Raw genomic sequence first — 22,016 nt, 5'->3', positions numbered from 1 at the left:
TGGCTGAAGTTCAAATTTACTTAACGCTCCGACTGGCTTGGCTTTGTTTTCACTTCCCTTTATTTGTCTGCATTTTATTTAATGAATTTGAATTGTTCCCGCCCGAACACAAACAGAACTGTTTTTCTAACTTTCAGTTCAATCCAAACAAGGCGCAGATTACTTGACAAGTCTTTTTTGCCAGCTTTTTCTTTTCTTAAATGCGGCTAAGACGAGTTTTAATGGCATTTAATTACTTTATTTATCCCACCTTTTTATCTTAAGAAAAAAGGGAATTCATTAAGAGAAGAATAACACAAAAGGATTGTTAAGTAATTCTCTCATTTGGGCTTACACAAAGATTGTATTAACAGAAATCCCGAAACAAAACACAGTTTTATACAAGTAGAGTACTTATTTGTATACCCATTGTAATTATTGATATTTCTGGCCAGACGCCACATGGAAATGTTGATACAAGAAGGGGCAGGAACGACAGTAAATTGCTTTAATTTGTCAGTAAAAATGATGGGGATGTGGGGAATGGTATGGCCTGTTTTCAGGACCAGGATGAGGACAGTACACGCAATGTAACCAGCTCCCAGTTTGCAGCTCGCAGCTCCCAACTTGGTTAATTGGCCTCTCGCACGCACAGGTCACAGGATCGGGGTATTCAGGGGTTTTCAGGGGGCTTCAGAGGATTCAGGACCAGGGGCCTTTTTCGGTATTCAATTACCACATTGCCGCAGGACGAGGAGCCGAGGCAGGAGCCGGGGAACCGCTTAAAGGCACAACTGCCAACTGCTGCTAATAGTCACCCTTTGAACCGGACCAAGTTAATTTCCAATGAAATTGGGGGCCAGGGTTAAATGGCCAGAAATCGAAAACAGAAATAATGGTACGTGGGCAGAGACAATAGCCCTTATTGCCTTAAATACACTGTTAAATATTTAAAATGCTCTCTCGACTCTCGTTCTGCTTAGTAATAATGCCCCTCTAATAATACAGCTATTTATATGGCAACTAATTAAATAGGGGAATTATTCCACTTTCTCAGGCCAAACAATAGAATTCAGTTACTGTCCAGACACGTACTGGGAAAGAAATGCCAAGAAAATGCCAACATGTCCTGGAATATTTTTGGGCACTAGTTAAATTGTATTTCAATGAATAAATTATCATGAAAAGAAATAATTGTGTACCTATTACTTATTAAGGGGGACTATAAATTACTTTAAATAAGTAGGTCTTTTTCTTTTTTCTTTAAAGAAAAAAGTATTTGATAACTTAAAAGTAGTATATGTATTTTTTCTTAAACACACCAACGTCATATATGCATTGTTGGGCTCAATATTGTTGATAACTAAATCATGTTTAAAGATAACAAAAATGGCATTATTAATTATTAAAATGATGTGAAATGAAAGTAGTCGTAACATAAATTAAAATAATTAAAAATATATGTTAATAAATTTTGTATGTATTGTTTCATTAAGATCCCATTTGATTATTCCATCATATTATCAGTGTGGTATTCTTTTTTGGTTAAACTCGATCCAAGCATTCTATTAACCTTTATGGTGTCTGTTTTCTCATTTCCCCTGCAGAAATCGCCGAGGAGTCTCTCCAACTCCTCGGCATCTTCGATCCCCGAGAGCCGGAGGCACCTGATGGACCTGGACGAGGGCGAGCTCTTCATGGAACTGATTCGCGACGTGGCCAACGAGCTGGACATCGATGTGCTGTGCCACAAGATTCTGGTCAATGTCGGGCTGCTCACCCACGCGGATCGGGGCTCCCTGTTTTTGGCCAAGGGCACGCCCACCAACAAGTACCTGGTGGCCAAGCTATTCGATGTCACTCAAAAGACAGGTGAGCCTGCAATGGAAATGCACAATTTCCATTGGCAATTTTGTTGCTCCACACACTTTGGGTTTTTGTAAAGGGTGTACTATGCTTGTGGGCGGAATCCTTGTGGCACAGGTAATCCCGCTTTAATTAAGGTGAACAATGCACACAACGAACTACTACAACACAATGGCTGAAGAAAGCAAAAATGAATGAAAAATGGCAAAAAGGCGAGTCAAGTGAGCTCAGTGATTTCCACAAATGCAGGGGGAATAACTGAAGGACTCTGTCAAACAAAACATGATCCAAATCCATGTAAGAACGAGGAATATGCAAAAGCAATTAAGTTAGAAGTAAAAATTGCTTCTTTGAATACCATTTTGCATTTAAATTGTATGATTTTGTCCTTTTGTTATTTACCATATACGCTTGGATTTTTAGAAACATTTTGGTTTTTTTGGAATATTACATTGTTTCATTCTTAGATAGAGTGTTATTACTCAGTTACTAAACTGCTTGGTATTTTTGAACCACTTTAAGTTCTTGAGAAGTTGGAAATCAATATAAAATATTGAATTATTCCATCAATAGATACGTTCCCTTAAAATTATGTAAATAATAAATATTTCCCTTTGAGCTATTTTGAAAATTTTTGGTGGCCAACCCATTGGACGTATACAAATTGACACTCATTAGCGGCCGGGTAAATAATTCTTGGCCTGGCCAAAAGGGGCCGGCAAACACATTAGCAAAATTAGGCTGAAAAGAAGGGGGGCATTAAAAGTTTTCGGCACATAAAACTCTAAAGGTCGCCATCAAATGTGAAGTAGCTTGTATATTTTCCGAGAACGTGCTCCCACAGGTTCCGCCCACAAAAACAAACAGCCCGATATATTCACACAGAAGTGCGTTACATTCGTAATGAATCTTTGGTGCAGATCCGTGAGTAAAAGCCACCGCTTCCGCTACATAATTCAGTGGGGAAAATGCGAGAAAGATTAGAGCTGGGAAATGTGAAGTGGCGGCAATGGGGGCTAGATATATCTACCATTATACGGATACGATACGGATACATGTGGCTCAGGCCCACTGAGATTATGTTTGAGGCGGGACCGGCGAGCTCATGCAAATTCACATTTGACTTCTTGCCCTCGGATTTCGGATTTTCGGGGGCCCTGTCATTATTTATTTATATATTATTCTCTCTGTGTTTTTTGGTGTTTCTGCGAAGGTCCTGCTCTTGTATCTTTTGCATGGCAGAGTGAATATTTTGCCTATAAATTTAATATTTACTCAGATGCACGACGGGCTTTATCTGCGTCCTAATACGCTTTGCAACGGTTGAACTAATTTCAAGGCAGTATGTGGAAAAAGCTTGAACGTGTTTAAATTTCAATTGTAGAGGCATTAGGAATTTATAAAAAGATACATGACAGGCCTAAGGGATTTTAAAAGAGCTTTACTTATGAGCTCATTTGCTGCTAAAATAAAGTCGAGCATCTTGCGGATGCATTATTTCAATTTGAAAATCGTTGAGTCCTGCGTTAAGATGTGAATACTCACAGTGGAGCAATCTTAATTCTGGAATTTTATTCATGATTTTTGATAGCTCTCTTGGCACAGCGTTTTCCCCTTGATTGACTCCAGTTTGAATCTCGTTTGATTGCAGCACTCAAGGACGCGGTGACTCGGGCCAGTGCCGAGGAGATTATCATTCCCTTTGGCATTGGAATCGCGGGAATGGTGGCGCAGACAAAGCAGATGATTAACATCAAGGAGGCCTACAAGGATGCGCGCTTCAACTGCGAAATCGATCTGAAAACTGGCTACAAGACGAACGCCATCCTTTGCATGCCCATCTGCAATTACGAGGGCGACATCATTGGCGTGGCGCAAATTATAAACAAAACGAATGGTGGGTATATTACCCCTCTATATATAACATTTTTAAATATTCCTATAATGTATTTTTCAGGCTGCATGGAGTTCGATGAGCACGACGTGGAAATCTTCCGTCGGTATCTGACCTTCTGCGGGATTGGCATTCAAAATGCCCAGCTCTTCGAGATGTCCGTCCAGGAATACCGGCGTAACCAAATCCTTCTCAATCTGGCCCGCAGCATCTTCGAGGAGCAGAACAATCTCGAGTGCCTCGTCACTAAAATCATGACAGAGGCCCGAGAACTTCTCAAGTGCGAAAGGTGCTCGGTGTTTCTAGTGGACCTCGACTGTTGCGAAGCGGTAAGTATATATTTTATAATTGAATAATTTTTTAAGTTGCCAACTCACTTTAGCATTAAGTAATATTTGGATATATATTGACTATAACACTTAAAAATTACATTATACTGCACAATAACTTTCCAGTTTTTTAATACCGCCAGTCATAACGACTTATTAGTATGATATATTCTTGTCTTCAACATTGTTAAATGTAATTGGTTAGACTAGTGGGGTTTTACTGCTTTAAAAACTTCTACAACCTTTGCAATTAAAAGAACGAGCTGCAGTTCCTGATAACCACTACCCCGTTAAAGAAATACCAACCTATGTTCGTCTTTTAAATTCCAATCGTGGGTATTCAGCCAGCTTCATGGTCATATTATCTACATAGACTAGATCCTCATAGCGAAAACTTGTCCTTATCTTGTAATTCCTGAGTACTCGGCATAAAGCGAACTTTGAAGACATCATTGCATATTTCGAACCTATAAAAGACATTAAATATGATGAGACCATGATAATTTCAGTCGAAAGACCACCCAACCCATGCAGTTTCTCTTTCCCCTTGCAAAGGGAACGAAGGCATATGAGTGCCGTTTCTCTATGTTTTCGGGTAAGAAGTTATCTGGATTGAATTTGGATGCATCTGGGCCCCAGACCTCCGAATTTGTGTGGGTGTGAAATATATCGATACCTATCACCACTCCTTTGGGCAGAAGAACACCATTTGAAAGCCTGACATCATTCTTCGTTGCTCTCGCCGTTATTGGCATGGCGGGTATCAAGCACAGGGTCTCCTTCATCACTCGTTCTAAGTAAATCATTTTTTGCATATCTGAATAGGTTACTTCAAAGTCGCCGGCGGTTGGGAAGACATCAATTAGCTCCTCGAAGACCGCATTCTGGTGCTCGGGATGCGTGGCCAGTAGAAAGAGAGTATGGTATACCGTCAGAGCTGATTTATCATAACCAGCGGCAATCATAATACAACATTCGCTTTTCACGTCCGTATAGGAAATATCGCCTTTGCGGAACAGTTTCAACCACCAGTTTTTAACCACCTGAACACCAATAAAAAGGCTAAGAAAGGAATTTTAGAAATTGAATATTCCACTTACATTGTCCAGCATTTTGTGAATTCTTGAAAGATTGTCTGTTTGCACCTTTTCATAACCGCACAGCTTGGAAATTATTTTCTTTTGGGCCAAAGGCATCATAATATATAGTGTTGTTTGACATATGAGCCTATATATTTTATATAAAGCGAAGCAATTTATATACTAATGGATACAGGGTTAAGATTGGACTCACGCCTCAAAGCATTCCACAAGGGCATTGTTTTTAAAGTGTTCATCATGTTTCACATCAGATCCCATTGTGGTTTCTGCGAACAGAACCAAAAATGTTAAGGATCAAATCAACACATATTGCAATGGCAGGGTGACTTACGAGCAGCTATTCTAAACGACCACCTGAGCATGTCTGGAACCAATTCTTGTTCGCCCTGATCGACATAACTTTCAATCTTGTTTCTAAGGATATTCGTCTCGGCATCGAAAATGTGAAAAAAGCTGAGCAGGACATCATGTTTAAATGCTGGGTTAAGGTGTATCCGACGGTCAATCCACTCGGGATCTAATAAGACATCGGTATTATATGGCTTATGCCTAGCTCATTCCAATACCTTCTAGTCCCAACAATCCAAGTCCCATGCAATTGGTTATCGCAGAATTGACATGCGGGCTCTTGTTGTGGCAATCGGAAGTATTAAAGGCATCCTCGACGACATTTGGATCCCTAGTCACTAAAAATGGCACCGGACCCACCCAAGTTAAAATTGTCGAGCCATACTTGTTCAGATACTTGGTTCGAAAACTTATATTGCCTGTTTTTGTGGTTGGGTCCATTTTATATTCATAGTCTTTTTGGATGAATAGTTTTAACGTTCATAACAAGTATGGGTAACCCTATGGGCCCTGGCAACCTTAACATTAGCATATAAATCCGACGGCGAGTCCATAGGAAATAAATCCAAAGAAGTGCTCCAGCGGTCAAAAGCAAATTAATCGTTAGCATTATTTAAGTTCCTAAAACTAAACACTGAACACTTTACAAAAAAGGACACTTCGCTAGAAACTATGCTTCTTTATAGAATGGTTTTTAGACTGATTTGCTTTGAAGCTTCGGTTGGGCATTATATAGAAATATGGCGGGGGTGAAGTTTATTTAATAATGCAAATTAAACATGATTGTCGTTATTATCTAGTTTAACAGGAAGGTTAACCGACATAAGCTGTACCAACTTAAGGTTTATTCAAATGTAAAGTACATGGAAGTCGCCTTTAATTACAAAGTTGCGACTGCTTAGCCTGAGCTAAACTTGTTTTTAAAGAAAAATTCTTTTCTAGCTGTCCCACTGTCTATAGAGCACTTTATTTAAATCGATTCAGAATATAAAATAGCTTTACCATTATTTTTCAGACAACCAAAGTTCATGCAAGCAAATAATTTGCTTGTGGAACAGATTGCAATTTGGCGCCCCAATATGCGGTATAAATAATAAAAAAGTGAGGCCCGGCGGTCCCCAGTCCATTTAAATTTTCGTGTGGCTGTCGGTTTCATTAAAATTGTTTAAGCGCCACCGAGAGGTCCATTTTGTTTGTGTGTTTGTCAGCCCAAACGAAATTAAAGTGTGCAATTTACATTATGTTTTTTGGGGTCTCGACTGTGGGCGTTTCCACGTGGCGGGAATTCAGCAATGAAGAAGTGTCACCCATCGCCGGGAATTTTGACAGCTCGGTGCTGGAGGTCTTTGGGGGATTTTCCGAAAGTTGTGTACAAGTCTGGACAATTTTTATTTGGGCCGAGGTTACGCTGATTGCCTGTCATTATTTATAGGATGTCAATTGGGCTTATCTAGATCTTTTCTTATCTATGCAAATTAGTGAATTAGTCAACTGAATTAAAACAGGTTTTCAAATAACTTACGATTTCATCGGAGTTAATAACTAACCTACGTCAATGCCTGAAATCTAGCATTTTCCAATATATTATTATACAACAACACAAGTACTTCTAAAGCAGTTAAGATTAAAACAACCCCCTTTATTCATATTGATTAATTAAAGGGTAATTAAAACAGTATAATGCATTACAAATTTACTTATTGACACTAGCCATTTAAAAAAATAATAAAAATAATAATTATAAAATTGTTTTGTGTTACAAAGAAAAAAGGCAGCGTTTTAATACAATTTTAGTCATCACATTTAACACATTTAAAATTAAAAAATAATATTTTTTTGAGAAATTAAAAGGCCCTACAAAAAGCAATCGAATGTATGAATATACATTTATTGAACGAATATTTATTCGTTGCAATCATGCTTCAGTGAAATCAATTAAGACACACTTAAAGCCTGTAAAATGTTCTGAGCACGTGTACAATTGATTTGCATATTCATCCTTGGCACACAGGGCGCATTAATATTGCCAAAGGTATTCCTTCAGGGATTGCGCATTAAAATTTTAAATGAAACTGCCCGTAAATGGAGTAAAACAGATGTCCTGGCCTCTGGCATATGAAAGACATTTTGCTCGGCCAATTTGATGAATGCATATAATTAAACTGCTGCATGCTGCATTAATTTACTGCCAGCGGTAAACAAATGAAGGCCGTAAATATCGAATTGAATTGGCCATTATATGAACTAAACAAAAGCCTTCAATTTCTCACAGAAATTGTTATTAATTTGATATGTAGTGGACAGTGCAATTCTGGCAAATGAAATGACGTTGATTACGTTGATTGTTTAACTCGGGAAATTGCCAGGGCCAAATTAGCCATTATCTGCTGCCAGCTGATAATGCAAATGCATGTAAGTGTAATGGACAATTTATTAGCCCATAAAGCCCGACTGGCCCACAGGGGCTGGTCCAGTCGAGATGGCCCGCACGGACGGACGGACTCTGAAAACTTGGCTGACAAGCCCGTCATGTGCAACATGTCAGCTTAATTATGCTCGGGTGGCAAGGGAGTGGGCGGTTTATGTTGCCCGTTTGCGAAGGACTTCTGCACTGGAAGAAATTAAATAAAGGAACAGGAAAATTCGACTAAAAATATGTGTAGGAAATGACATTATCAATATAGCCCAGAAATTATATTTTTTTAAAAATTGAGAACGATTTTATCTATTTTCTAAATTTACTTATCCAACAATTTAAATCAACAGATATTTGAGAATATATGTTTGAGAATTAAAATATACTCCCCAAGATCAAGTAAGCTAAACATAATAATTAGATTTATTAATTATATGAGAAGAATCGTTCTTAAAATCAAGAGGAAAGTTCTCTTCAGTTTGGTTTTCGAGAAGAAAGACAAAAGTATTTGAGATAATTTTGAGATATGACTGTAAGGCAGACTTAAAGATTAACTTTAATAATGAAATAAACTATAGTTTTGAAAACCTATACCATTTTCCTAAGTGTGGGGTGGGAAATGCGATGCGGTGCAATGCAATTTATCAACAAGTTGGCGGCTTGGGGAAAACCGTTACGAGCTCCATTAGTGGCAGCCACTTAATGTCCCCTCTGCCCTTCTTCTCGCCCCTTCCACCGCAGAGCCATTTGGAAAAGATAATTGAGAAGCCCAATCAACCAGCCGCCCGCGCCATCAAATCCGCCGATAGCTTCGAGGAGAAGGTAAGTCCACCTAAGATTTTGATTCCTTTCAAACCCATTGATTCTCATATTTGTTTTTGGAAACCCCTTTCGATTGATCGAACAGAAAATGCGCAATCGTTTCACTGTGCTCTTCGAACTTGGTGGCGAGTATCACGCTGCCAATGTTTCGAGGCCATCTATCACTGAGTTGAGCACCTCGACTTTGGCCCAAATTGCTCAGTTTGTGGCCACCACCGGGCAAACAGTCAACATCTGCGATGTCCACGAGTGGGTCAGGGAACACAACCAGATTCGGGCTGAGGACGAAATAGACAGCACCCAGGCCATCCTCTGCATGCCCATTATGAATGCCCAGAAGAAGGTCATTGGAGTGGCCCAACTTATCAACAAGGTTCATATTCTATTAATACTATTATGTTTATTTATTAAAATTGGGGAAATGAATTCATTTGAATATTTAAACAGGCCAACGGAGTTCCCTTCACCGAATCGGATGCCTCGATTTTCGAGGCTTTTGCCATATTCTGCGGCTTGGGCATCCACAACACCCAGATGTACGAGAATGCCTGCAAGTTGATGGCCAAACAAAAGGTGGCTCTCGAGTGCCTCAGCTACCATGCCACCGCTAGCCAGGATCAGACGGAGAAGCTCACCCAGGATGCAATCGCCGAGGCGGAGTCCTACAACCTGTACAGCTTCACCTTTACTGGTAGGACATTTTAAAAGACTTCTATACTGATCTAAAGATCATATTAGAAGAACCCTGTATAACTGTGTATCATGTATTTACTTATATTTCATTTAAGATTTTGAATTGGTTGATGATGATACCTGTCGAGCAGTTCTTCGCATGTTTATGCAGTGCAACCTGGTATCTCAGTTCCAAATACCATATGATGTAAGTTCTATATTATTGTCAAAAAAAATATAATATAATTTTTAAATCTTTTTAAATTACATAAAATAAGCTGGTGTCTCTAAAATCTCATACATATGTTTACTTTTCTTGTATAATATCAACTTTTTAGGTCCTCTGCCGCTGGGTGTTGAGTGTTCGAAAGAATTATCGTCCTGTGAAGTACCACAATTGGCGGCATGCCCTTAACGTGGCCCAAACAATGTTTGCCATGCTAAAAACTGGAAAGATGGAACGCTTCATGACGGATCTGGAGATTCTGGGATTGCTGGTGGCCTGTTTGTGCCATGATTTAGACCATCGTGGCACCAACAATGCATTCCAGACCAAAACAGAATCTCCACTGGCTATTTTGTACACTACCAGCACAATGGAGCACCATCACTTCGATCAGTGCGTAATGATACTCAATTCGGAGGGTAATAACATATTCCAGGTAAATACATTTCTTAATCTATAATACAAAAAATATACTAAGCTATCCACTCGAAACTAAGAATCGAAGCACAGTGAAATCCCTTTAAATGAGACTAGTCTATCTATAAATCTTACTTTTTAAAACAGCTGTGTTTTGAAAAAACCCAATAATTAAAGAACTCTTTTATGTTTTGTTTATAACTTGTAACATTTTATTTGAAAAAATTTAACTTGACAGCCTAACGACGAACGCGAAGATTGCGGTTCTGGGACTTCTTGTTGAGTTTTCGGTTGCCAGCGGACTTCTTGTTGCGTTTGATGGCATTTAGAATGGCCCTGCGAGCCTTGGCACGGGCGCTCTTCGATTTGGATTTGGATTTGGTGGAACTGGTGGTGGTTGCCACCTTGATTTTCCTCTTCATCGAGTACTTCAGATTGGTCAGACGAACGATTTTACTGTTTTCATCCGAAGTGTAAGAAGAGGACGAATCGGTGGTAGTGCTGGTGGTGGCCTCCGTGGTGGTGGTCGTTGTGGTAGTTGAGTTACTTTGAGCCCTCACTTGAGCCACATACAACACCATCGAAAGGACGAAAAGAACGAGAGACAACTTCATGTTGGATGCTTCAATTGTAAACTGATATGCCTTCTGCTCAGAAATTGGCATTTTTATAGTATCCAAGATTAGCTGGCAACCTTCAACTAGCCGAAAACATTGTCTACCAAAATAAATTTGAATTAAATCCACCTTGACTCCGATAAGTGGTGAACTTATGTTTAGGCACATGCCTAGTTCTAATGTGACGTCATGGGCACAGGTGTTTTTTTTTGGATAGCAACTTAGGAAGAGAATAAGCAATCTTAGCTTTATGTATGCGAACTTGACTTTGTGTTTGCTTTCTTTTTAGGCCCTGTCACCTGAGGACTATCGCTCGGTAATGAAAACTGTGGAAAGCGCCATCCTGTCCACCGATCTGGCCATGTATTTCAAGAAGCGAAACGCTTTCCTCGAGTTGGTGGAAAATGGGGAGTTCGATTGGCAGGGCGAGGAGAAGAAGGATTGTGAGTCCAAACATATGTCATTTTCTTTATTATAATATAACATGTATGTTTAATTTTTATACAATTTTTTAAAGTATTATAATAACTAACTTTTATACCTAAATTTTTGTTGAAACTGTGGTTTCTTTAAGACTAAAAGGTGTAAAATGTATACAAAATCCAATAGTTTCACTATTCTGTATTGAATATTACAATATTTATTTAAATTCTATTCTATTCGCTGCCGAAATTCTAATAAGAACTTGTTTACATATTATTTTACTAAAGCTAACACTCATAATATTTCTTAATACTACATTTTTTAATAGTACTTTGTGGCATGATGATGACTGCCTGCGATGTGAGTGCCATTGCCAAGCCCTGGGAAGTTCAGCACAAGGTGGCCAAGTTGGTGGCCGACGAGTTCTTTGACCAGGGAGATCTCGAGAAGCTGCAGCTCAACACCCAACCAGTGGCCATGATGGACAGGTGGGTGACCTTAGATGCCAAAGAAGTCATAGTTCCTAATTTTCAACCATTTTTAGGGAGCGCAAGGACGAGCTACCTAAGATGCAGGTGGGCTTCATCGACGTGATCTGCCTGCCGCTCTACAGAGTGCTCTGCGACACCTTCCCCTGGATCACTCCCCTCTACGAGGGAACTCTGGAGAACCGACGCAACTGGCAGGATCTGGCCGAAAAGGTGGAGATGGGCTTGACCTGGATCGATCACGATACGATTGACAAGCCGGTGGAGGAGTTTGCCGCCTGTGCGGATGAGGAGATCAAGGACATCGAGTTCACGGTGACCACTCTCAACTGCAATCAGCAGTCCCAGCATGGCAGCGAGGATAGTCACACGCCGGAGCACCACCGAAGTGGCTCCCGGTTGAGCATGAAGAAGACCGGAGCCCTGGGCAAGGCAGTGAGATCCAAGCTCTCCTCGAAGCTCTACAACAGCATGGATGGCTCGAAGCCCAAGACATCGCTCAAGCTCCTGGAGTCCCATGTCAGCGAGGATATGGACGACAAGAGTCCCACGAGTCCTTCGCAGCCGCAGGCCTCCGGCAGCATGGGTCGCATGTCCGCCTCATCCTCCACCTCGTCGGCCGGCGGTCAGATGGTGGACAAGTCCAAGAAGCGATCCAAGCTGTGCGCGTTGTTATGACGAAAGCCCTCCAATTAGAATATGGCGACTCCCTCCAGCACGACGGGCAGTGAGACTGACCACAAGTGCGGAGGGGGGATGACCGAGTTCTAATTGGATTTTGGGTTTGGAAAATTCACAAAAACTTGTTGTGCTCTACCTGTATATATTACAGTGTTTGGGGTTCGATTTCGATTAAATTTGAACAGAGTTTTTACTGATGAAACTATAGTTTTTGTATAACACCAAATACTGATTAAATCATTATTTGTTCTATTGAGTTTTTTTAAAAAATAAACCGTAGTTTTGGTTACCATCGTGATAATAAACTAATATATCATCAAAAAAATATCTTCTTATATTAAATTATTGTTTTAAAATTTCATAATTACTTAAAACTTTTTCTCATAACTTATTAACAAATTGGAATCCATAAAAGTATAATTTCATCAGCAAGAACCCCGCCAAATTCAATCGAAGCCGAAGACAAATGCAGGGTATATGTATATGTTTGAAATATGTTTTAAGTACTATAACTATCCATATACAAGCGGATGAGCATTAAGCAGAAGCAAATGCAGTTGCAATATTAAGCATAAGTGAATGTCAAAATATGTGATCTATTTAAGGTCCCGAAGGTGCGAAGCCCCCGGGTTGAACCTTTTGTCGGATACTATCCTTTCTCTCTATCTCTCTGTCTTTCGCTTTTAGGTGATTGAAAAACCGCGAAACTAAACTAAACAAACTAAGTAGATCCAATCCAACCAACTAGCTAAGAGTGTACGTAGTTACCCCAACCAAATCGTGCTAGTCAAACGTATGAAATACTATATGAAAACTACCTAGTTAAGAATTTTTGAGGCTAAAGTCCAGGTATCGGACATCAGGAGTCGGAAGGGAAAGGGGTAGGGATCACCACTAGTCCTCGCCTGTGATCGATCGTCTTGAAATCTACTTTTTAGCTAACTAATATACATATGTATATGTATGCACAGAGGCGTGTATTTACGTAGCAAACTATAGCAATATTATATGATATTTCCCACACGATTGTGAGCACAGCATAAATATTGAGAAATCGAACAGAAGGCAGAAGACAGCAACTGATGAGGAATGGGTAATACCTTTCGTATTGTGTTTGATTGTATAAATATAAATATTAGCTTAAAGATACACAGCAGTCAATTTTTGAACTCGAACTCAAACAAAATACGAATACGATAGATATTTGGCATATATTCGCACTCGGTCAATACGAATAATCCGGTCCCACACTCTCCTAGTTGTTGCAATCAAGTTTACTTTATCTGTGTGTACGTGTACAAAGCAAACTATATACTATAGAGCATAAATATAAAATAAATAAATATACATATACGGAAACTATATAAAATATTTACATGTGACTAATGTATCTACAACTGAATTGCTTAGAATTAATGTGTTTAAGAGCATCTCGATTAGTTTTTTCATTGGTCTGTGTGTGCTAATCAAATTCGGCTAAAAAAAAGTCAACAAAAATAAATTTTGAAAACTATTTTTCTAGTTACTCTGCCGCTCGCTTCAGAATCAAAATCCAGACAACTTTATCAGCCGTTTCGAACCTTTTTCTGGATTCAGTTGTGACAATTAATTGTGTATATTTCTCGACAATTTCGTTGCTTGTTTCTGTTCCCCAACGATCTATGAATTATTCACATTTGTTTACCTAACTATGTAAGACTTGCAATTAAATCAAAAATAAATCACACCATTGAGAATTACTCTAAAATACTGTGTTCTATTTTATTGGAAACTTGTTTTGTGAAGGTATGTATACACTCAAAGGTTTTTGAAAAATGATTCCATAAATAATATAATTTAAATGATTATTAAGCAGTCTTCTATGTCCTACTAATAAACTAAAATTTAAAATTGGCGGTTACATAATTCAGTGTTGAGTAACGCTAATCACTACGATTGTCTATCGTTATCGGGTTCAAAAATCAGCTGTTGGAATACAAAACAATAACACGTGAAATCTTTTAGAAGTAAATAAATATAGTTTTCAAGGAATTTAAGAAGGATATGTCCTCTCCCAGTGAAGCCTCATCAGCCTCTGAGCACGAGGCCAGCAGTGATGATGAAACCCAGGTAAATACTATCCAATTAAGCGGAGAACTGCTTCATAGAACACCATTTTCAGAATGCCATTCGTGAGGATCTCAAGGGAATGTCCTTCGAGGAGATAATGAAGCTCAAAGAGGAACTGGGTGCCAAGGTGTACAAGGAGGCTGTTCTCGGGGGCAAGAGCTCCAGACCCCAGAAACCCAAAACCAAAACGGACCTGAAACGCCTGAACAAAAACAGACCCCGTGAAATGAGCACCCGACGACAGGTTCCATTTCTGGGAGCAGAACACCGAGTGGAGCGCAAGAAAACCGTAGAACTCCGAGATCCACGATTCGACGAGAAGTCGGGGTCATACAATGCGGAAACCTTCAAGAAGAACTACCAGTTTGTGGCCCAAATTCGCTCCAAGGAGGTCGGCCAGCTGAAGAAACAACTGGACGAGGTGGAGGATGATGAGGAGAAGCACAAAATAAAGGACACCATGCAGCGATTGATTAACAAGAATGTGGAGGACAAAAAGTGGCACACCAAGCAGAAGCAACTCAAAAAGGAGCGCGCTACCATTCAGAAGAAGCACAATTTAGGACAGCAGCCTCACTATCTAACAAAGAGTATGTTTGTGGAACTAACTTTCTAATATTCTGACATTTAAATATCCTTTTCTCCGCCCCAGAGGAGCGCCGTGCCAAGGAACTGGTGGCCCAGTTCGAGAAACTGAAAAACGAGGGAAAACTCAACAAACATCTGGAAAAGCGCCGCAAGAAGAACGCCGCCAAGGACCGCAAACGCATTGGCATAGAATAGTTCTTTCACTTTAAGTATAAATGTATTTTTAACAATTAAAAGCACTGTGCAAATTAGCAAACCTATCCCGTGCGCAACATCTTGGCCTCGCGCTTCTCCTGCAACTCGCGTCGTTGCTGCTCCACAATGGTCTTGCGTTCCTCCAGGAACTCGCCATAGGCCGCAGGATCTATTTCCTTGACCACCTTGATGCCACAGGTCCGGGCAATGCTGATGAGCATCTCACACATTTGCTGTAAAAAAGTAAAACGTTAAATGGTTTAGAAATACTTTGAGGAAATAGAATAATCGAATGGAAAAACCGAAGTTTCTTGGTTTAGTACAGATTGTTGATATATATGATAGAAACAGATACACTTTTTAAATTAAAATGAGTTGTACATTCGAAATAGAATGTAGAAATGGGCCTAATAGCGTTTTGTGTAATTCCAGGTTTTGAAAGATATATTATGGTGTAGTACATCGATTGAGTGGGTGTTTCTAGTTTTGGCAAGACCTACCTGCATGGTGAGCAGGGCATTGGGTGGATCCTGGATCTTGATCGCTGCGATTTCGTACAAATGCTTGAGGGTGATCATGCCGGCGACTTCCTTGCCGGGCGTCATGGTGCCCCTTTGGATGCCCGCCGCCTGTTTCAGGAAGAAGGTGGCCGGCGGATGATGGATGACCAGGTCGTAGCTGCGATCGCTGTTCACGGATATCCGGCAGGGCAGTGGGACGCCCTCATTCATTTCCGCCGTCTTGGCATTGAAGTCCTTGCAAAAGGCGGCAATGTTGATGGCTCTCTGGGGGTTAAAGAATGAGATATAGTTAATTAGATATAAAATTTAATACCGGCTAATTCACCTGTCCCAACATTGGACCCAATGGCGGTCCCGCAGCGGCCATTCCCGCTGGAATATTCGTCTTCAGCTTGCTCGTGTGCGTCACACGTTCCACTGTCTTCTTCAGGGATTTCAGTTTGCCCGCCGCCTTGGACATTTTAATTGATTTATTTAAACTAAACAATTGGCTGCAAATGTTATGCAAAGCGAAATGTGTGGGTGAAAGGAAGAAGAAGCAGCAGCAACAGCTGTGCCAGTGCTGGTGAACTAGCTATAAATAGCTAGTACTTCACCTACTTTTTATTTTCGGTCTCCGCTAAATTAAATAATACAATTTTAAAACCAGCAGGCTTTTGAATAGTTATACTATTTAAGCCTCTCATAATTCGATTGCCTTCTTTCCAATGAAAGCTGTTTAAATGCCCAGTAGCCAAATTCCCGTGAAGAGAAGCCAAACGTTCACCGCTAATGCGAAGAAGAGGCATCGCGGCCAACAGCTGTTCGCACTGCCTATCGCCTATCGATAGCCGTGGGTGTCGCAGCAGGCAGCTTTTGTGGCAGTGTGCCAAATTGAAAACAGCTGCCAGCTGAGAAGTGAGAAATTAAATAACAATAACAAACTAGGAATAATCACAGAAACCGATGGCTTTGCGCGGTTCGCACCGCCTGGAAGTGATTCTCAGGCGCTGCCTGGCATCCCCGGTGCTCCACGGCCATGCCCCCAAGCGGACAAGCAGCCACGTAACGACTAAAGACGACGATCCAAAATGTAACAGTGACAGTGGGCAAGATCGGCAAAATGGCGGTCAAAAGGAGAAAGGCTGGCGGAGATTGGTGCGCTTCTTTGTGCCCTTCTCCCTGGGCGCCGTGATCAGTGCGGTGGTCATTCAGCGCGATGATCTCACGCCCACGATCGCCGCCTCCAAGATGAGCGGCCGGCGGCGGGACTTCAACTTTATAGCGGATGTGGTGGCGGGATGTGCGGACTCGGTGGTCTACATCGAGATCAAGGACACCCGCCACTTTGACTACTTCAGCGGCCAGCCGATCACGGCCTCCAATGGCTCTGGTTTCATCATCGAACAGAACGGCCTCATCCTGACCAACGCCCATGTGGTGATTAACAAGCCGCACACGATGGTCCAGGTGCGCCTGTCCGACGGCAGGACCTTTCCCGCCACTATAGAGGACGTGGATCAGACCTCCGACCTGGCCACGCTACGCATACAGGTAAAACCCTTCTTTAAGGCCCAGAAAAGCGTTTATTTCATGACCCATCTATTCCAACAGGTCAACAATCTCTCGGTGATGCGTCTGGGCAAGAGCAGTACCCTGCGTTCCGGCGAGTGGGTGGTGGCCCTGGGCAGCCCGCTGGCCCTGAGCAATACCGTGACCGCTGGCGTCATCAGCTCCACCCAACGTGCCTCCCAGGAACTTGGCCTTCGCAACAGGGACATCAACTATCTGCAAACGGATGCTGCCATCACCTTTGGCAACTCCGGCGGACCCTTGGTCAATCTGGACGGCGAGGCCATTGGGGTTAACTCGATGAAGGTCACTGCAGGCATCAGCTTCGCCATACCCATTGATTATGTGAAGGTCTTTCTGGAGCGGGCTGCCGAGCGGCGCAAGAAGGGCTCGGCCTACAAGACCGGCTATCCGGTGAAGCGGTACATGGGCATCACCATGCTGACGCTCACGCCGGACATCTTGTTCGAGCTGAAGTCGAGGAGCCAGAACATGCCCAGCAATCTCACGCATGGCGTGCTCGTGTGGAAGGTCATCGTGGGGTCACCGGCGCACAGGTGGGTCAATACCTGCATGTTTTATACCTCAGAAGGAGTTTGAAAGATATAAGAAGCTACAAGCTACAGAAATTAATCCCTAAATTTCTCACATCTCCATTTCAGTGGTGGCCTGCAACCCGGCGACATAGTGACCCACATCAACAAGAAGGAGATCAAGAACTCCTCGGATGTGTACGATGCCCTGGCGGACAATAGCAAAAACCTGGACATGGTGATCCTGCGAGGCGTAAAGCAGATGCATGTAACCATAACGCCAGAAGATCCCTAGTGAAACCTACAAGCCGCACCTGTATGCCTCGATCTACGACGGATATATCGTGTTCGCCTGATTTGCAATATACATATACATATATTTGTAAGAGAAACAGACCGATCCTGGGAAGAAATCGCTGACAAACCCACCCCACACACGCTCCTATTCCAAATCGAGTGCCTGCCTATATTTGTCTCTGACTAACGAGTAGGGAAATTTGCATAGATCGCCGGCTCGTTATCAGCGGGCATTATTAACGGCGACACGACCATAAGTTAATCTACGCATCGTATGGCACAAAAATGTATCTCCGACTGGGTCGATTGGGTCGTCTGTCCGTTTCTGTTTCCGAACATCATCGATTTCTCTTTCATGGAGCGCTGTGCGTGTCCCCGTCCATCCGTCCGTCTGTCGGTCCGATTGTCCCCATCCAACAACGACAAAAATGTATTTACGCTAATTGAAATATCTTGCGTTGCGATCAATCGATGCCATATTTTTTATAGGCCAAACCTCGGCGGCGCACAAAATGCAGCAGCGGGGCAGCAGCAACAACATCAGCCGCAAAAACGTCGAAAACCGAAATGCAAATTTCAATAAATTTATGCAACTGTATTCCCAGCGCTTCACTTGGCCCCAGCTGTTTATACCCTTGATTGAGGTACTTCAAATACGTCTTTAAGCTTGGCCAAGAAAGAAATGATATTTCTCAGGATTTTTTTTAGTTTTTGGGTATTTAAAAGATTGGCAAACAATGTTATATTAAACTAAAGAATTTTTATTTTTATGTTTCTTATTTCTGTTTGATTAAACAACAAACTAAATGTAATTTTGATTGCTTTTTATGTATAAATCAAAGATGTTTACTCATTTTTTATAAACAAGGTAAAAGTAAATGATTTTTTTGAAGCTAATCCAGGTTTCAGTCGGATTTACTGTATTATCTTGATATATAGTACATATGATATGACCTTATAAATATGTTTTTAAAAATAATAGTTGCAGTTTTTAATGATGAAATTTATAAAAATGAAAATATCTAGTCTTTGCCTTTGTAAATAAGTTTTAAGAGTACCCAAACTTCGCATAGATAGGTTAAGATTCCTTTTCCCCGGTTTATTTGTGGGTGACAAGGCATACGATGTCGATGATGTTGTTGCCGCTGCTGCTGTCGTTGCGTGAAAAGTGAAATTCTTGCGATTATTAATTTTGTTTTCGCTTTTGGCGCTTTTGGGGATGCTACGCTTTTTTAGTTTCTGCATATAAATTCACATATTGATTCGGACGGACTGTGCCATTGTGGCTGGGTTGCCGTCGTTGTTTATGTGACAGCGGCCTTTATGACATTGTTGGCACTAAGTTACCTTTATTGCTTATAAGCCGCACGCATAAATGCAGCTTAAAGTTCATAAATTTGCCAATATTCACTCGGCGAGGGGTTAAGCAAACGGACCTCTTCTCTGCGATCGTGTAAACACTTTTTACTTTATTCGCTGGCGCCCCACGCTTTTGGCACTTTCTTTCTGCCATTTCAGCCATCTCAGCCTTTCGTTTCCATTTCGGTTTTCAATCTGCCATCTGCCATCTGCCATCCGCACTCTGCGCCAGCTAATTGAAATATTTAAAATGCATAAAAGTATCGCATTTAAACTTTGCAATTAGTTTGTGGTGATCGCCGCAGTTTGCCGTCGTCGTGGGCTCGGATATGTATATGTTGTAAATGTTGTAGTCGCCGGCTGTTGTGGGGCGCTTAAATTACAAACCTGTGAGAAATTTAGCCGCTGTTTTGGTTGCTTTTGCCAGCGACTTAGTTGAGCCATACACTAGGGAAATAATGGGCAATGCGACTACTAAAAGTGCTGGTAAAATCGGTGAAGAAAGTTAATTAGGTTAGCCGCCAGCAGTAAGGTTTATAAAGCCTTTATCTTGTTATTTAAAGAAAATATAGGCATTTTATTCAGGGTTCTCAAAGAAAAATCATTAAATTACATTTGTAAAAAATAAAATGTGTACAAAACAAAACAAATGAGTTTTAAAGAAGTTTTCTAAATTACTTTAATGGTTTACAAAAATAATACCCCTAAAGTTTTAACATTTTATTTTAATAAGGGCATTTATTTTAAGTGAAAAACAAAATTATTTAGTTTAGTAAATCTTATGTTATTATATAAAATGTTCTTTAAAGGTAGACAATTTTTCCAGATTTTTTAAAATAAATTAGAAAAGTTTAATTTAATTTTTTCTAATTTATTTTCTAAAGTAAGAAATTAGAAAAACCAAATAAATTAGTAAAATCTAGGGCAAGTTATTCTAATTTATTTTCTAAATTAAGAAAAATTGCGAACCATTTTAAATCAATGGAAAATGTCTTCAATTCAGTATAGATTGGTTCTAGGCGACATTTAAAAATTGATATTTAAATTATTCATTATATAGTAAAAGTGTAAAAGGGCATTTGGCTTACCATTTAGGCCCCCTTGCAATTCGCGGACATTGTTGTGAATTAAGATCACAAAGTTGCCTTTGCGGTGAGCAGCGTTTTGTGGCTGTGATCATGTTCACACGCTGCGGCCGTAGGGCTGAAAACCCAAAGGCGGTTCGGTAAGTGTCGTGATTTGGCCGGGCTTACACTTTCATAAAGGCGGCAATTAATAATGGAGCTGGTCAAAGGCCCGGCCAGGCAGATCCATCAATCGAACACGCTTTGACGAGGGTCGTTTGGAGGTTTGAAAATTTGGCGATTTCGATTGAGTTATTAAACGTGCGCTTAATTGCAGCCACTGACACTTTGGGTCAAAAGTCTGCAAATTGTCGCATTAACCCAGAAATGTCAGAGTGAGGATCTTTTTGTGTTTTTCCTTATTTTTCTGGTCTTTATTTCTTTTTTTTTGGGCTGACCCCATCAGACACCTAAATCAACGACTTTCTCGTGCGCTGTTCCCATGAACTGCTCACATTTAAACATATTGGCAGGCGCATTGGAAAAGTGCACAAAGCAAAAAGCCAGCCAAACACCTACAACTTTTGCAATAGCAACAACATTAGAGTTCATGACACACAACTGTAAAATGTTTCAGTCAGGAAAAGAAAAAAAAATGGGAAGAAAAAACTTTTACCGCCGATAATAAATGGCTGCGACTTTGCGCCCCCAAAAGTTCAAGACATCATCGCCTCGTCCCGCATGTGAAAAGTTCTCCTCGAAAGACGGACAGATGGACATCGAGGCAACTTGGATCCATGGACAGGAAGTCGAAGGCAGGCCTGACTTACACCAAAAAAAAAAACAAAAATGTGTGATTTAATATTGGTTGTATTAAAAGGTAGGCAATACTGAAATTAAAGTATTGATTTAAGTCTCAATAATAAAAGTCAATACTTTAACGTTTCACTTCTATATTAAAGAGTCTACAATATGGATTTGTAGTATTATTTATAAACCAATTAATTTCAATTTAATACTTAAAAAATAATTTATTTAATACTGATCTTATTGATGCTCGATAGTTTAGAAATAATGTAACTAATGTTGCTTTTCTATCACTATTTTTTTCGGTGTACGTGGAAACGAAGCCAAGAGCAAGAGATCTCGGGCCCGATGGCCAATCCAGTGGTCCAATGCCACGGGCCATAAATCACTTGAGTATGCCAAAAGTTACATAATAATTCTGCGCTGATCATCTTCGTCTTGGCGGCATTAATCAATAATAAATAAAGCCATCGTCATCAATCCGTTGTCCAAATTGAAATGTGTTTTAATGTGCCATTTTATTTCTCCCACATTATTAAAGTTTAATATTTTTTTCGGGGGCCTGGCTCGATTGCCTTAAATCAACAGATTCATAAAAATGAAAAACACTGAAAAATTATGATGATTACGCGGAAATGTGTGGCAACTGTGCTTTTTTACTTCGTGGCCACTGGGCTAAAATGCTTTATGAAATTGCACAAGTGTGTTGGCCAT

At 40.6% G+C, this 22,016-nt stretch overlaps 6 protein-coding genes across 7 annotated transcripts in view; 3 read left to right on the top strand and 3 right to left on the bottom strand.

Annotated features, from left to right (window-relative positions):
* The window catches only part of LOC119546153 (cGMP-specific 3',5'-cyclic phosphodiesterase), a 49,008-nt gene extending 35,217 nt beyond the window's left edge, over positions 1-13,791 (top strand). For both annotated transcript variants that reach the window (XM_037852274.1, XM_037852265.1), the window contains exons 4-14: positions 1,587-1,851; positions 3,497-3,742; positions 3,803-4,068; positions 8,674-8,754; positions 8,840-9,127; positions 9,202-9,445; positions 9,543-9,634; positions 9,765-10,088; positions 10,976-11,129; positions 11,438-11,597; positions 11,654-13,791. In XM_037852274.1, the coding sequence (XP_037708202.1) occupies positions 1,587-1,851; positions 3,497-3,742; positions 3,803-4,068; positions 8,674-8,754; positions 8,840-9,127; positions 9,202-9,445; positions 9,543-9,634; positions 9,765-10,088; positions 10,976-11,129; positions 11,438-11,597; positions 11,654-12,275 (2,742 nt within the window). In that variant the 3' untranslated portion in view covers positions 12,276-13,791. The remainder of the gene's footprint in view (positions 1-1,586; positions 1,852-3,496; positions 3,743-3,802; positions 4,069-8,673; positions 8,755-8,839; positions 9,128-9,201; positions 9,446-9,542; positions 9,635-9,764; positions 10,089-10,975; positions 11,130-11,437; positions 11,598-11,653) is intronic.
* LOC119546183 (probable cytochrome P450 313a1) lies at positions 4,008-6,138 on the bottom strand. The gene is given in 6 exon segments (XM_037852311.1): positions 4,008-4,535; positions 4,595-5,295; positions 5,362-5,434; positions 5,500-5,685; positions 5,735-5,951; positions 5,986-6,138. Coding segments are annotated over 6 exon segments (1,479 nt in total). The 5' UTR covers positions 6,127-6,138; the 3' UTR covers positions 4,008-4,374.
* Positions 10,309-10,837, bottom strand: LOC119551453 (protein new-glue 2). The gene has a single exon (XM_037860802.1). It carries the CDS (start codon positions 10,732-10,734, stop codon positions 10,309-10,311), a length of 426 nt encoding a protein of 141 aa, XP_037716730.1. The 5' UTR covers positions 10,735-10,837.
* A 435-nt stretch (positions 13,792-14,226) lies between the features above and the next one.
* On the top strand, positions 14,227-15,235 carry LOC119546164 (ribosomal RNA processing protein 36 homolog). The gene is made up of 3 exons (XM_037852287.1): positions 14,227-14,387; positions 14,440-14,977; positions 15,040-15,235. The coding sequence occupies exons 1-3, from the start codon at positions 14,322-14,324 to the stop codon at positions 15,168-15,170; spliced, it is 735 nt and encodes a 244-aa protein (XP_037708215.1). The 5' UTR covers positions 14,227-14,321; the 3' UTR covers positions 15,171-15,235.
* On the bottom strand, positions 15,163-16,212 carry LOC119546173 (39S ribosomal protein L11, mitochondrial). Its single transcript, XM_037852299.1, has 3 exons — positions 16,017-16,212; positions 15,671-15,955; positions 15,163-15,403 (listed from the first exon to the last, which is right to left on the bottom strand). Exons 1-3 carry the CDS (start codon positions 16,149-16,151, stop codon positions 15,233-15,235), a joined length of 591 nt encoding a protein of 196 aa, XP_037708227.1. The 5' UTR covers positions 16,152-16,212; the 3' UTR covers positions 15,163-15,232.
* A 218-nt stretch (positions 16,213-16,430) lies between these two features.
* On the top strand, positions 16,431-18,800 carry LOC119563095 (serine protease HTRA2, mitochondrial). The gene is made up of 3 exons (XM_037876326.1): positions 16,431-17,224; positions 17,285-17,799; positions 17,905-18,800. The coding sequence occupies exons 1-3, from the start codon at positions 16,637-16,639 to the stop codon at positions 18,068-18,070; spliced, it is 1,269 nt and encodes a 422-aa protein (XP_037732254.1). The 5' UTR covers positions 16,431-16,636; the 3' UTR covers positions 18,071-18,800.
* The last annotated feature ends 3,216 nt before the right edge of the window (positions 18,801-22,016 follow it).

This window comes from Drosophila subpulchrella, chromosome 3R, assembly GCF_014743375.2.
Source record: "Drosophila subpulchrella strain 33 F10 #4 breed RU33 chromosome 3R, RU_Dsub_v1.1 Primary Assembly, whole genome shotgun sequence".
NCBI classification, from domain to species: Eukaryota; Metazoa; Arthropoda; class Insecta; order Diptera; family Drosophilidae; genus Drosophila; species Drosophila subpulchrella.
This window is presented reverse-complemented; position numbering and strand designations above follow the sequence as displayed.